The sequence below is a fragment of the Terrapene carolina genome, unplaced genomic scaffold, assembly GCF_002925995.2.
Source record: "Terrapene carolina triunguis isolate 2854851 unplaced genomic scaffold, T_m_triunguis-2.0 Scaffold715, whole genome shotgun sequence".
Classification (NCBI taxonomy): Eukaryota; Metazoa; Chordata; order Testudines; family Emydidae; genus Terrapene; species Terrapene triunguis.
This window is the reverse complement of record NW_020665066.1, coordinates 1,490,553-1,506,556: the sequence shown is the minus strand read 5'-3', so window position 1 is coordinate 1,506,556 and position 16,004 is coordinate 1,490,553. Positions and strand designations below refer to the sequence as shown.

Sequence of the window (16,004 nt, the reverse complement as noted above, 5' to 3'; positions counted from 1 at the left end):
ATAAAAGTTCCTATACACATGATAAAAACTTACCAAAGATCACCCTCTGTCTTATGGCAACCTAGTAGACCAAAGAGACATGGGGATAGGGGTGGGGGTGGCTGAGGGGGGTGCCAGGGCACATGGGGATGGGGCAGATGTGCCTGACTGAATGAGAGAAGCTAAGAGTCAGCCAGGGTCTGCATGGGGAAGCTCCCTAACAGCCCCCCGCCCCCTCAAAAAACAAACCAAAAACCCTGTTCCATACTTTTCCCACACCCAACAACCCTTCAAGTTCACACTCAGGCTCCTTCCCATCAATTATTTCCCTCTTGCTCAGCTCCTCCATTACCCCTGACTTCCCCAAGCCTTTGCACTGCTTCTGAGGGGTGCAGGAAATACCCTTCTGTATTGTAGTTTAAATGAATTATTAGTCAGAGTTCTGTATTAATATTCCTAGTAAGAAATCTATTTGTCAAAAAAATTTCCTGAATTTTGTTGTTGTCTGTATTGTTACAGACATAGTTGCTGCTAGGTATTTTGAAATAAATTACCAAAATAATTGAAACTCGCATGATTACATTGTGTTGTTTTGACAAATAAAATATGCAGAATTTTTAATTTTTTTGGCCCAAAATTCCCTCAGGAGTAGCATACGATCGCCCTAGCCCACTGTAATACAAAACATTTAGAACAACATGGTCCCCAAAGACACTGCATGGGATTGCTATATCCATCATGCTTGTTATGCAGGTTGAGAGAGATTTCTTAAAACCACAAATACCACCAGCCCCAAAAATGCTTTTTAGCATTTTTCCGATTAATTTTCCTTTGCTTTTGTTCTGTTTTGGCTTTGTAGTATAAATAAAAAGGCCTTAATGGGAAGACATGTTGTAAACTTTTGTATGGTTACATCATATAGTGGGAAAATAGGTTTGATAACTCGCTAGGTCTTTTCCACATGGGACAGCTTTGATTCTACTCTTCTGATTTACAACTAGTCTGAACTTTAACCATAACATTACATACATGATTTTTGCAAACTAAAAAGGTGATTTTTTTTTTTTTTTTTTAAGGATTTGACTTTTGTAGATAAGTGCTTCACTTAGAGCCTTGCAAATGCAATTTTTGACCAATTTGCTTGTCTCCAAGAAAACCAATGTAAGACAGAACTTTATAGAATTTATGCTTTGCATCTTAAAGGCTACACAGGCATTAAATGCTTTTGTTTTTCAGTATAAGTATAGAGATCTGACGGTGCAGGAAACCACCAGTGTTATTACCCAGTACAAAGACCTCAAACCTGTAATGGATGCATATGGTGAGTTTGTGCATAAGAAAATCTTCTCTTGTTTCTGATTTAAATGTGTAGTGTATTTGCATGGCATTTCCTCAGCTTTAAAGTTTGCAATTAGTAAAATTTAGTTGGCAACTGGTGCCTATATCTGGTAATAAGTTTTTATTTTTGTTGTTTTATACTCCGTTAAATAGCTTTTTATGGGAGAGGGCTGAAACTAGAGTATAGAATGTGAGGTTCTGTTAAATAAATTCTATTGACGGGATCACATCTTCCTTGGGGAAAAAACTTAGATAGAGAACACTTATTCAAAAAGAAATGTACACAGGAATTTTTTTCCCCTTTAATGTTGACAGTAAGTGCTTTGTTCCTCTCAGCTTAGTTTTGGTTGATCCTGCAGAGTTGTACTGTTGTGTATTGCTCAATAGTCAGTCTGTTGCCCTATTGGAATCTATGGGAAGATGGAAAATTCAGCTCCATTGTAGTATAAGATATTCTGATTGTTATATTTATTTATAAAGAACAGTAAATCGACCCTGCCTTCCAAAAGTGTCTTGTTAACAGTGAAACATCTTGACATTTGTTAGGGTAGGCATAAAATAGTCTACATTCATGTGTGTAGGAAAGCAGTTTCAGAGTTTTTGTAATGCACGTTATAAATATTTTTTAATTGCTTAACCTATCAGTGGTTTAACTGCTGTCACGTTAACTTTTTTTTTTTTAATTGTGGCAATAAATGGCAATGTATTAAGTGTGAGAGAGTTCCAGGGAGCACTTCAGGAACTACACCTCTACCTCGATATAACGCTGTCCTCGGGAGCCAAAAAATCTTTCAGCGTTATAGGTGAAACCGCGTTATATCGAACTTGCTTTGATCCACCGGAGTGCGCAGCCCCGCCCCCCTGGAGCACTGCTTTACCGCGTTATATCCGAATTCGTGTTCTATCGGGTCGCGTTATATCGGGGTAGAGGTGTAGTTTGAGGTTTGGGTTTAGTTAGCTTCTTTGCTCAAGATCCAAATGAGGGAGTAAACAGATTCACAGATAACTTTAATTTGGGAGAAATATTCAAAGAGACCTAGAGCAATTAAAAACAGGTAGAAAATAACTGAGTTTTAAATTGAAAAAAAAAAAATTGAAACCAACAGCTGGGGGGAAGTAATCTAAAACATTTACCGGGAAAGAGAACCTGAAATAACCCTGAAAGAGACTGAAGGGAGAAAAGTGAACAGAACTCTAGACATGATTTTGTATTGTGATATGGTACTCAAAATGTCAATTCCATTTTGAGCTGCAAATGGAAAGGCTTATATCCTGAAGCATAAAGGTACTTGTTCCTTTCTAAACTGCTCTGGTGAGACTGCACCTGTGGAATTTCTTGTGTTCAATTCTAAACACCACTTTACCGGAAAGATAATTGACACTGGAGAGATTCATTTTTGATAACCTATTAAGAGTGAAGACACAGCGTAGCCAAGGCTTCTGTCTACATTGAGAGTTAAGGCTAAATTATGGGGCAGCAACCCAAGAATTACTCAGTGCTGCTTTGCCCAAGACCTCTCTCATACTCCCTCCTCCATATAAATGGTATAGTATCCCTTGTTGGTTGTATAGCAAATTAAATGTATGCTGTCCCCAAATTTTCAGTCTGCTGCAGGTTTATGTATTGAAAAAATATATGTGTATTGTAGAAGTTTTCAGGGGGAAAGCTTGGGACGGGCATTTGTCACTTTGGGCACATGGGAAGACATGCGAGGCAATTTAGTTTTTTGGCAATCAGGGTACAGTTGAAGCTTTTGACTGGGGAGGAAGAGGCATCTCCCTCCACACCTTTTGGGCAGGCATGAAAGTGACTTTAAATTTGAAAGGGGGAGAAGGGGCTGAATTCCTCACTCCTCAGCAAACCTTGACACCAGCTAATTGTTCCACTGTTTTTGCTCCTCTTCAGCATGCCAGTATCTGCCACTATGTCCAACTATGATTAAGTACATTAGCTTGATATTTCTGTTAAAATTACCCACAGTGAAATAGTTAACACTGTTGACATATAAGGTATCCTCAGTGTGCTTCAGATTTACCACCCTACTGAGATGCATAAGCAGTTTGTCTTTCAGAACTGTTGTTTCAGGATGTCTGTAGACACATGCAGACAACAGTGCATTGAATTTGCATTCAGTTCATATTTTGAAGGACATCTTTGCAATCATAAGAATTAGTGTGGGTTTTTTCCCCTCAAATGAGAGCTTAGATTCAGAACAGGGTTATGTGGTAATTTATGTGGATGCATCTTCACATGGGGCTTTGAGTGTAGGAGACAGTCCTACATTTGTAGGGATAGGAGATCTTATTTTCTAATATGTCTTCCCCATCTCTAAAAATCTTTATTTTTAGGTATTAATCAGCTATGAATAAATATTTTACCAATTTATAGATATGTAATAGTCAAGAAAGACACTCTTTAAGAACAGCATAAATATTTTTCTAGGTCCCACAGGCTGAAAAAGGTTTAGGTAACTGGAACACAAAGCTAACTCAGCAAAAAATTATTTAATACTGTGTATTGTCTTTCAGTTTTTAATGATGGCTCATCCAGGGACCTGATGAGCCTCACTGGAACCATTCCTGTGCCTTATAGAGGTATGCATCATATCTTTCTTTTGTTTTCAAATCATCTGGAAGATTATTTTGGCTTGTAGATTGTTCAGTTTTAATCATCACTATTCTCTTACATAACATAGTAACTTTTTTTTTTTTTAACATTTTAAAAGATGTTTGTTCTGCTGTGTTATGGAATTCCAACATAATGTACAAGTTGTATTTGTCTCATGGCTGTTTGATTATTCCAGGAAGCCTCTACCTATCTGATAGTGTGGGAAGCAACATCATTATTTCACAGTAGTGCTATTGTCACTACTCAACAACATTTTTATTTTTAAAAAGTTTTTTGCTGTCAGCCAACTGAGGGGGAGGGCTGCAAACAACTCACAAGTGGGACTAAGGATAATTTAGAGATAGGAACTCTGTGTTTCATGTTGGTGGGCGGCATTTGTGCAAAACACCTTATTAGTGGTAAATTATAGTGGCGGAGCTTATGGCTAAACCAGGAACTCTTCATTAAATATGAATGTGGTGAAGTTCAATTTACTCTACATATCCATACTTCAGTGTGATTCAAATCTTGGTTCATGCATTAATTTTGTGATCTCAAGATAATGGTGTAATCTAGTCATGAGTAATTATTAGTAGTTTATTTTAAAAATCTCAGGTCAGAATGAGTTGAGGAGGAAGAATAAATGCAGACCTTTTTTAACTTTTCTTTAGGTAACACATACAATATCCCAATATGTCTCTGGCTACTGGATACCTACCCTTTCAATCCCCCAATCTGTTTTGTTAAACCAACTAGTTCAATGACAATTAAAACTGGGAAGCATGTTGATGCAAATGGAAAGATATATCTTCCTTATCTGCATGAGTGGAAACATGTAAGTATGATTAATCTGAAATCCTTCAAACTGATTACTCTTGAATTCCATTATATTATTATTTCAAGTTTCTTAACTAATTCTGGTCATTTTGGCTTTGAACAATAAAACAGTGGTGATCTTTTCATCAAACACCACATTAGCAGAAAGATAATTGACACTGAATGGACATTGGATTGGAACTTTTAATCAAAAACTGTTGTCTGAATGTCACTTTTACTGCCTTAAATTAATAAATTCAGTATATCACTTTCACTGTTGGCCAGCTAGCTATCCCTGCTTAAGGACAACTCTTCTGGCTAGTTAAGGAGCACAGCATTGGTGGTTTCAAAAGGGGAATCCATGTAAGCTTCCTTTCCTGACAGGTTTGATTGGATATAGGTCCTTAAGAGAGCAGTAGGGAGAGCGTAGTTACTGAAGGCAATTTAGGGATTTTCAGGGATGTCCCTGGGACAAAATTATAGTACTGTGACAAACTTAAGATGAAACTATGAAGATGAACTGTTTGTAGAACAGTCTAAATTTTTAAACCTTAGCAAAACCTATTGAAAAGATAACAAATGGCATCTGAAATGGCTTTGTTTTTATAACTTGTTTATATTCTGAACTCTCCTTCAGAGAGCACTCACTATTTTATAGACATGGCCTGAAAAGCAAAGAGTGTATTTTCATGTTGAAAGTTTTAATTTAAGAAACAGCAGCAAAGGCACTCTGGGAACTTCCTGCTTTATGTGTAAAAGGGAGGGCAAAATTTAGCATATCCTCACATCTCTGCTCATTCCTCTGATACCTCTTGTGAGTATTTGTCCCTCTCTGCTATTTGGTATTCTGCCCCCGTTAGGGAAAAGACTTCACTTAAAATTGAAACTTTTAGCTGGTCTCTCTGTACTGTAATGTGAATAAACACTGCTTTTTATACTGCCATTGAAACAATAAGGGTAAGCATACTTTTAGGAATAAGATACAATTTTACCTCCAAATCACAATTATGGTAACTCTGGATTTGAAGTTTGCCTGACACTGAGCTGTAAATTGAATGTAATTGATCATCTTTTTATACTGTTTGCAGTGAAAATCAGGCTATTGAATACAGGGCACTGCTACTCCAAGAGTGATCTTTAATGGCCTCATTAATGACCTGCAACAATCTAACTATTGTGCTGTGTGTCAAACTGAGGAAAGATTGCACCTTATGTGGGCTGGAACCATTAGAATGTTTAGTCCTCTGTACTTAATTTTCATGACTCCGTGTTGGTTAAGTTTTTAAAATAACTAAACTTTTATGATAGTTTTAGTCTTTCTTCAGTCATTGTAGTACTGTAATTCATGTGGAACCGTACATTGTCCAGAGTTTAGCTCTGTATCAGCACTACTCCAGCTGTGTGTTCCCTCTTGATTATTTAACGTCATGCTAGTAGGACCAGCTGACTAAATTGGAATCTACTAGATTGGGTCTATAAATAGGAGGGGGGAAAATATTTAGCTGACCAGTGGTATGTGATGAGATGGTACTCAGTCATTATTGTTAGTAGTCAACTAAGCTGTCTTTAGTACAAAAAAAAAAAAAAAAAAAATCAACAGCTTTTGATCTGCTTTCCCTCATAGCCCCAGTCAGACTTGATAGGATTGATTCAAATTATGATCGTGGTGTTCGGAGAGGAACCTCCAGTCTTTTCTCGGCCTACCATTTCATCATCCTACCAACCATACCAAGCAACAGGGCCACCAAATAGTAAGTGATGTGCACGTATATATATTTTAAAGTATTTTCAATTCATTATCAAGTGTTTTTGCTGCCCTATGCAATATTTTGACAAATGATTTATTGTACTGTGTAGTGTTGAAAGCTGATGGCACAGTTTCTGTAGTACTGAAAGGTTTTTGTTTTGTGCCATAATACCATTTGGCTTTTGGCTCTCATAATATTTTAATAGAAGGAAATGTATTATCATATTAAACTATGAAGTTTGACTGTTTATTGCCATCTATAGACATTGCCAGCATTCATTCTTACCTTATACCGACTTCCTCTGATAACCTTATTTGTGCCCTACTCATTTTCTGACTTGACAATTGCAATTCTTTTTGTTATAATTTTTCTAAAAACTTTTGCTCCAGGATCCAGGACAACAGTACCTGTGTCCTTTCTCTATTTGTTGGCTTCTTAATCATTGGTTAATCAAATTCAGAATTGCCTTGTAGATTTTCAGACTGTTGATTTTCCCCTTCGATTTTGAGGGTTTTTTCCTTTCACACACCATTTTTTTTTTTTTTTTTTACTTTTTCTACCTCTTTTTAATCTCTTACCTTAAGCTCTGTCTGTATTTTTTTTTTTTTAAAGGCTTTCTAAACTGTTTTGTTACACTATGTCAGAAGGATGGGGTGGGGAGTATGAATGCAAAAAGACTGCACAAGCAGAGGATCAAGCAGAGGATGGAGAAGCTAGATGAGACCAACTAAAGAAGAGTCAAACCAAAAGCAGGTTTGAGGGGAAGAGGTTAACAAACCAGACCCATACTTGTTCATCGAGTGGCAGTGTAAGAATTCTGGGCCAAATTCAGTCTAATGCTTTTAGGGCTCGTATGGAACTAGGAATGTACCTAGCTTCTGTGGAAATACCATGGTTCATATCACACTCCAGTGATTCCGCCACACAACTAGAAGAGTATATTGATGATTTCAGCCATATTTATGTTTTTTGGGTGGGGAGGGGAAGGGATTCAGACCTGTAAGGACCTTAAACACACACGAAAACAGAGCAAGAAACACAAGTGGAAGAAATTTAGAGACTATAGGAACACAGAAATGCATAAAATCTCATTGGAAGGGGGAATATAAAAAAATCATTCAAAATAAATTGCTAGGGATATTAATAGGGGATCGTGTTCATAGGTCTGATGTGGTGGGTTGTAGGGAGGTTTTGCAGAACTTTGCATGACCAGAGGAGGAAAGGGGGATGTGCAGGTGAGCTGGGAGAGATTATTGTTAGGGGATGGGATCTGTCTCTACCACCTACCTCCATTACTCCACCAGCCTCTATGGTTGCTTGCTTGCAGGTCCTCTGCGGTGAGCCCTTGTTTGAAGAACCTTCTGGTTCACCAAACTGGGACTCTTAGTTGGTCAACCAGGGAGTTCACTGGCTTGGACTGTTGTCAGATAAGCAAAGAAAGCATGGAGCTACATTCCTCACAGCCTCTAAGGAACCAGCTCCCCTCCACACCTAGCTGGGGAACTGGTAGTTGAAGCACTGCCAGGAGGAAGCACAGTGATCAGGTCCCTTCTGCTTGCAGCTGCCCCAACCAACAAACAATCTGCAGTTTAACAGGTCATATTCCTGGTTTGTGGGACCAGGCTTGCTATGGAAGGCTGTGGAGATAATAGGGCAGCAATGCAGAGTGGGGAAGGACATTTCTAGTGCAGAGGGAACAAAATAGGAGCATTACAGATGGGGTGGGGGTAGTGACAGCATTTCAAAATAGCCTTGCTCTAAATGCCTTCCCTGTCCCAGCCTACTCAAAGGAAACACACTTCCCTCCTCACCATGCCCTAGGAAAAGTGTTCTTCTCCAGCCGCTGGTTGGTGTTATTAGAGAGATGGGATGATACAGTGGTTAGGACATTAGCTTGGAAATTGAACCCAGGTCTCCCTGCTCTGTCACAGACTTCCTGTGTGACCTTGAGCAAGTCACTTAGTCTCTCTCTGCCTGTGTCCCATCTCTAATGTGAGGATAGCAGTCCCTTACTTCACAGGGGTGGTGCTAAGATAAATACCTTAAAGATTGTCAGGCACTCAGGATACTATGGTAATGGAGTCATATAAGTATTTTAAGGATAACAGTATCTGCCTGCAAAGCATCCACTCTCTCAAAGACCATGATCTTTACCAAAAAGGGAAGCTGCTTCAGGGACCAAACTTCTACCAGACCAGCTTCATCTGCTGCTCTGCTGTGCTCCACTCCTTGCCATTTCCCATCATCTGCCCCCTACCTGCTGCCTGCTACAGTAGAAAGGAAGAACCTGACACTGCAGGTTTAGGATTGTCGCTAGAAGCTCCAGCCCTGAATCAGCTTCTCTCTCTTTCTGACAAGGTTCATATCAGCAGAGATCATAGTCTCCATTGTTGTTGGACTGCTGCTGAAAAAGGCCTATGGTAGGGGCATGAAAGGGCAGCAGTTTGGAGTATGTTGTTGGGGCAGTATTTTGAGATCGTTTAATTGGGGAAGGGTGCCTTTTCACAGACCTGCTCTCGTATCTTTGGCCTTCACTTGGCCACTCATGTCTCCGGTAACGTCCTTTTCCCCCTGCCATCCCACTTAGACCACCTTTCCCTCATTGGCACCCTTGTCTGAAAAATTAAAATGTATAAACTTAGTTAACATAAGGTTGCAGGCACTCCACAGTGTTTTGTGCTGCTTATACCCTTCCTGGGTGCAAGAGATTAATTCCCCAAACTCTCATTCTGCATTTCCTGGTTTTCCAACATTTGAATTTCGGGAATTAAGATTTCATGTTTAAATAGGATCCAAGTAGCACAGGTCATTGCTGAGTTTCACCCATGGACACAATTATCATAGGACATTAAAATTATTTGTATTGTGTCATTCTGATTGCAAGGGGGCTGATTATCTCATCACCATTTGCATGTACAACTCTCATTTGCTACAGTGGGAGTTATGCCCGTGCAACTTATAGAATGTTTGGGATTCTGAAGTTTCAAGTCATACTGGAAATCATCCCTTTGTGCCATCAACTTAACGAAGGAATGTGAATGTATAGATGGGCTCCCCTAGCTTGAAGTGAGGAGTTATAGTAGCACCACTAGGATTAGCAGACTCCTTGAAAATACTGCATTTGGGGGACCTGAATTCCTTGACGGTTTCTCTTCTGTAGGTGCGACTGTTCCAGAACTGACTCAAGTAGCAGGGAAGATATTCATAAAATTAGATGAACTGACTTCTCTGCTTTTTTTTCTCTCTCATTCCATCCCAACTGTATCTCTTGCTCTGAATTTTTCATCAGCTTCAAGACTTAGTGACAACGCAGGTCTGAGTTTATAATTTAGCTTCATTAGGACATCCCCCGATGCAGTTAAAAACAGAATGTTTCTCTTAAACATAACTTGACAATAGATATTTTAATTCACGGTTAAAGATGCGTTCTCAAGTCTGAATAAGTGAAGCTATGTTGATTCAAGAGCATATTTTTTAATGTTTTGTTGTATTCGTAGTGTCTGACTTGGACACGAATAGACTTTATCAATGTTACATTTTGCATTTTTGGAGTATTTTTAACACATTGTTTTGATTTTTGCATAAATATAAAAGTTCAGTAAAGGTATTTGAGATAAGAGTAGAGAATACAGTATATTTACTTCTTTCCTGTTTCTCCATGCCTTAAATCAGACACTGCTAGATCTGTTAAGACATTAGAAACCTGTTTTCAAGATAGCATAAATCAGTCATTCCCCTATCCCCTTCTCATTCTTCCTTGTGCAAAAGTTTTGGGGTTTTTTTAGCTGTGAGATTGGATTTCTCCTAGGTCAGTTGGCATCATTGATCTACCTGTAGTAAGAATGTTCAATAACTCAGCAAACCGCATGAACTATTTTAATTTTTAACAGTAGGTGTCAGTGCGGATATAGAGTTACTGAAGAGTATGAACTATACTATGCTTACAGACTAACACGGCTGCTACTCTGAAACCTGTCACTATGCTTAAAGGGGCAATTGTCAACTTGAAAGTCAAATTTAGCTGAAAACTACCTGCTACAGTTGCAAATAATACCTCGGGCTACTATAATTTAATAAACTAGCAAAATATATTTTTCAGGTTTGTTTTTTGTGTGCCTTTAACAGCCCCTTTGTAATAGTCTGTTTCACTGGGGCAGCCAGTCAGTTTCTCACCAGGGGACTGTGAGAAACTTCATAAAACTTTTTTAAAATCTGGGCTTATTATTTAAGAGGTGCTGTATAAGGACCAGAGTTTTTGAAAATTAGATAATTTCAAATCATTTAAATTGGTGATGCGCTTCTAATCTTGGCTTATTTAGTAGTAAGCTATTTAGTGCAATGTTTCCAGAGTTCAGAAAAGTGCTGCTTAAACATTTAAACATATAAATTCTTAGTTGAAACAGTATTTAAAAGGTTGGAAATTTGATTTGTATTTTCTTTATACTGCTGTTGTCATCTTGTAGTATACTAGTTGCATGCAAGAGGTTCTGAAATATTTGGAGGATGTGAATTCTGGCTTTAAAAAAATAAATCAGATGGGGCTAGTATGCTGCCCTGGGTGTGCTGGATACAACTTCCTTTTAAGGAAACATTTAAAAAAATTTTAACTTTTTAAACTGTAATCTAACTATGAAATAAATATAACCTTTTTAGTGAAAAATTGGGATTATACAGTGGACAGATTTTTATAAAGAAGAAAATTGCTTTTTGCTCTTAAATGATCTAACATCATATCAATAATACTAGGACAAGTAAACAAGAAAATGTGATTGACATTTTCAAAGCAGTCTATTGACAGTGTCTAAATTCCCTAGTTTGCTTTGAAAATCTCGATCTACACATATTTGTTTTTTGGTAACTTCATTGTGAGCATAATTTCTAATATCTTACCTTCTTTTCCTGTGTTAACTCTGATATTCATTAATAAAAATGTGTTAAACTCTGTGCAGACAACCATGAAGGATAAAGCAACCATGGATTTCAATGTGGCCAAGAGAAACACCTACTTCTTGAATTCTCTGAGACAGCAACTCAACTGCAGATGTTGAATTAGCTTTACTTTCTATTAAGTAACTTAAAAAGATGCAGCAAATGGATGGGAAAGGGATACTGGAATAAATTTTCTCTTCTATTGGAAAAGTATTTCTACTAAGGAATCAGAGTGGTAGCTGTGTTAATCTGTATCCTCCTGCTGATAATAGCTCACCTTAATTGATTACTCTCATTAGAGTTGGTATGGCAGCACCCATTTTTTCATGTTCTCTATGTATATATCTTACTACTGTATTTTCCACTGCATGCATCCGATGAAGTGGGTTTTAGCCCACGAAAGCTTATGCTCATATAAATTTGTTAGTCTCTAAGGTGCCACAAGTACTTTTCATTCTTTCTACTAAGGAATGTTTGTGTTGGTTGATGATGATTCAAATTCCCTTGCTTCTAGTATGACTATACCTAATAGGAATTCTCTAGTATTTTTCACATCCACTATCCAAATGTATTGTCCCAAGAAACATAGCTGTTTGTATACTACATCACAACTAATTGTGTTCCTCATAGACTGGTGGAAGGGACTCCTAATTAAGATGCAGATAAAGGGATTAATTACCTGAGTGCTGTTAAGTGTGTGGGTATTTTTCAAGCTATGAGAAGGAAGCTAAGGGAAAACCATGCTGGAAGGTGCGGCTCTGTGCTTATCCATACTCCAGTGTAGATGAAAACAGTGTCTGAGAATCTGGCTACACAAGCCATAGCAAACAAGAATGGGAGTACAGATTCTTCATTCTTAAATTAGGATCACACAGTGAGAAGTACATCATTTCATAACATAAATAATTGCTTCACTTGCAATCATGTAATGATTATTAGGAAAGGAAAGTACTAGGCATAGCTAAAATGAACAGGTTAGAACTAAAATAGACATTTTCATGTATTATGTTTTCTGTTTGTCGCTAGTGAAATAGAGACTACAAATTTTCATAACTCATCTCGTAAGCATAATATCATTTTCCTTAGACCGCTGTTAATTCCCACTTGGTGAAATGAAGTGAAAACAAATGACAAATCTTATGCAGTGTTTTTCAATTTCTTTATGGCACAGTTGTATGAACTTGAAAATAGGGATTTATAATGGAAATGGTGGCTGACAGACTTTGATAGTAGCAAAGGCTATTGAATAATTCTGTGCTGAAGGTATTCTCAGTACTAAAGAGGTGTCTGCAAAATTAAAATAGATGTGCAAGATCATCCCTAATTTAAAGAGAAAAGTGTATTCAGGTATCTTAATGCCTAATTGTATGAATATAATTACTAGAGGGAGCCTGTCTGGAGAGCATCTGAAGGCACAAACTCTTTATCATCCCTGTAATAGCTCATATTATAAGTAGACTTGTAGAAATGAGTTAGTGATTTTTTTAAACAAATACGGTGTAAGAATGTACTTAAATTCGTGTATATCCTAATTTGCATTGTTGGAGTTCTGTATAAGCAAAAAAGCACAGGGATGAGTATTTCCCTAGTTAGTATGAAATCAAATTATGACTAAATGATGGAAAGAAAAATGATGCCTCAGGTTTTCATTGATTGATGAGAGTTGTATGTGACTGCCTCTAGATTCTGCCACCACAGCTTTGAACATCAGCTAAAGGAAAGTGCCAGAGTGGTGTGTGAGACTGCGTTTTCAGGCCTCCCAGCCCCTGCTGATTCTGAGAGGGTTCCCCACAGCAGCAGGTTGCATTGCCACTAGATAACCTGGCCAGGCTTTGTTTCATTAAACAATGAATTTTTTTAAGCCAATGTGATCTATAAATGTTGAACAACATGAAAAAAATCTAGTCACATTTTTTTCTTTGTTACTGACATTTGATTCTGGCATTGTACTATGTACATGGTTGAACAGTGTATTGAAATATCTCTCATCATAGCATAAATATGTCTACCTCATTAAACAAAATCTTGAAAAGTAAAACTACAAAATTCTTATTTTGTTTAGCATCCTACATGCCAGGCATGCCAAGTGGAATCTCTCCCTATCCACCAGGACACCCTCCTAACCCAAGGTAAGTTATGCTTTAAATCCAGTCACTGAAGGGGATATGCTGTGCTGGTGCTGCTTCTGAGAATCCCACACCCCGTTTGTATCTTCTTTTGATGGAGATTGAGTTCTTGGATTTATTTTTAAATTATTATGGTAGTGTATTATTCAGAAATCGAGGATTCAATCCTTGTCAATAGCAGAGGGAAAGTTTGAATAGGGCTAAGCCTTTTAGTGCTAATTGATCCCAACATACAATTGTTAGGTTTGGTTAGAAAAATTTGCTTACTGCAAAGTGTTCCTTGCTGGATTATTGCTCCTCTTGTTGCACTATATAAAAGATCAGTTTTTACGGGATAGGTCCCCCTATTTCTTTTTAAAGGTATTGCCCAATATGAATTCATGCAATTGATTGCTCAAGTAAGAAATCATTTTTTGTTTAAACCTCTCTTCTAGGCAAATATGGAATACCCCTTGTTCTCTTCTCTTTCCCCTCAATCCACAAACAATATAAAATCAAAATGAGCCATGAATAACATTGTTCCAGATAAGAAATGTCTGTAATGTTTTTAATAACTTTTAAGTGTTGGAGGAAAAAGTAGTTTGCACATTAATTCAGTATTCTGAAAATGTGCTAAACAGTCAAATTCCAATTTTCAAGTAAGTCTGTTTAACATCACCTCTGCCACAATCTGTACTCTAAAAGTTCTGCTAACAGAGGTCTCTCTGGCTATTTTATGGTGCCTTTTTCTTGTTATGTTGCTACCCAGTATAAGTAAACTTGATACCAGAGGGATTTGGTTACTGAATTTTAAAAGAAAATTGAAGTGATTACTTCTGTTAACCTAAAGAATAAATATTAAGCTAGATAAATGTATGTGTTAAAATTGTTTTGACAATTCATTGTATGAAATATGTCAGTGTTTCTATATGTCCCTAATTGAGAATGGTGCTGGTATTAATAAACTTAATGTAGAAAGTCAAGTTTGACTCAATAAGTGCATTTCAGTATTGTGAGGGTATGACACAGACAGGAGGCTTTCATAGTTGTTGTAAAGTCCATTTTATTGTTTGAAATTTGTAATCTAATACTTACATATTTGATAAACAATTAACAGTCTAGCCTTACAATTTTTAGTGTCTCCTGCCTTTCTCATGATTTCATATGAAGGGCTGCGATTTCTGTATTCCAAACTGTCATCGGAATGGAACTTTCTTTTTAATTATTCATTGTTATGCAAAACATTTAAAAATATTTAAACATTTTAATTAAATTCAGGGATTAGGAAATAGTTCATTGTATTGATATAAAATCTGCACTTTGGGTATGATCCAAAGCCCATTGAAGTAAATTTAGACTCACTTTGACTTGAGAGGGCTTTCATTCACTCCCTTTTTGAGCATGGGGTGGCACTGTATGTAAACCTTTTGATAAGTATGCCATGCAGTCATTTATCTTGCATCTGTTTGGGTGGGAAATACTTGTTTATTTTTATTATTGCTCTGCTCATATTTCACTTCTGTCTTGGAGCAAGTGATGGACTCCTATAGTATAGAATAGCTGTATGAAAAATATTGTGCTGCAGAGAGTACAGTGTAGGGTCTTGTTAGGAGGAGCAGCACAAGTGTCACTGCTGCTGGCAGACTGGACTTTTATTTTTCTGACTGATATAATGCTCTTCTCCAATGAGCGCTTAATCAGGGGTTGCCAACCTGAGCCTGAAAAGGAGCCAGAATTTACCAATGTACATTACTAAAGAGCCACAGTAATACGTCAGCAGTCCCCCATCATCAGCTCCTCCTTACCCCCCGCTCCCAGTGCCTCCCGCCCACCAGCAGCCCGCCAATCAGCGGCTCCCCCTCCCTCCTCGCATCTCCCAATCAGCTGTTTTGTGGCATGCAGGAGGCTCTGGGGGTGAGGGGGAGGAACGAGGGCACAGCAGGCTGAGGGGAGGGGGTGGGAAGGGGTGGAGTGAGGGCAGGGCCTGTGGCAGAGCCAGGGGTTGAGCAGCGATCACCCCCTGGCACATTGGAAAGTTGGCGCCTATAGCTCCAGCCCCGGAGTCGGTGCCTATACAAGGAGACACATATTAACTCCGGAGCCACAGGTTGGCCACCCCTGGCTTAATGCATGTTAAAAAGACCTAAAAGATAATTCAGGCTCAGAAAATAAATGTGCTAAATTCCTCTTGTAATACATCATTATGAATATCTTTTGTGCCTCTTTTTATTAAATGTTCATTTATTACCCAGTTTTAAAAGTCCCTCTTGGTCAACAGCCATAAATTATTTTGGGGAAATAGTCTCTAATATTATTTTTTAAATTATAATTAATATGCTATTTACTACAAGTAAGTGATAGATACAGATCAGTATAGTAACTGTAAGCCCTAATCCTGGCAATTAGTGCATAAGATTTACACTTCCCATGATGATAGTTAGTTTCAATTTTGAGGGTAAATGAAAACAGATTAAATGGCAT

The 16,004-nt window shown here is 37.8% G+C and overlaps 1 protein-coding gene across 2 annotated transcripts in view; it reads left to right on the top strand.

Moving 5' to 3' along the window:
• TSG101 (tumor susceptibility 101) overlaps positions 1–16,004 on the top strand; it is a 53,476-nt gene that overhangs the window by 8,570 nt on the left and 28,902 nt on the right. For both annotated transcript variants that reach the window (XM_024199207.1, XM_024199206.1), the window contains exons 2-6: positions 1,216–1,300; positions 3,847–3,912; positions 4,597–4,760; positions 6,366–6,492; positions 13,481–13,547. In XM_024199207.1, coding sequence (XP_024054975.1) covers positions 1,216–1,300; positions 3,847–3,912; positions 4,597–4,760; positions 6,366–6,492; positions 13,481–13,547 — 509 coding nt within the window. The remainder of the gene's footprint in view (positions 1–1,215; positions 1,301–3,846; positions 3,913–4,596; positions 4,761–6,365; positions 6,493–13,480; positions 13,548–16,004) is intronic.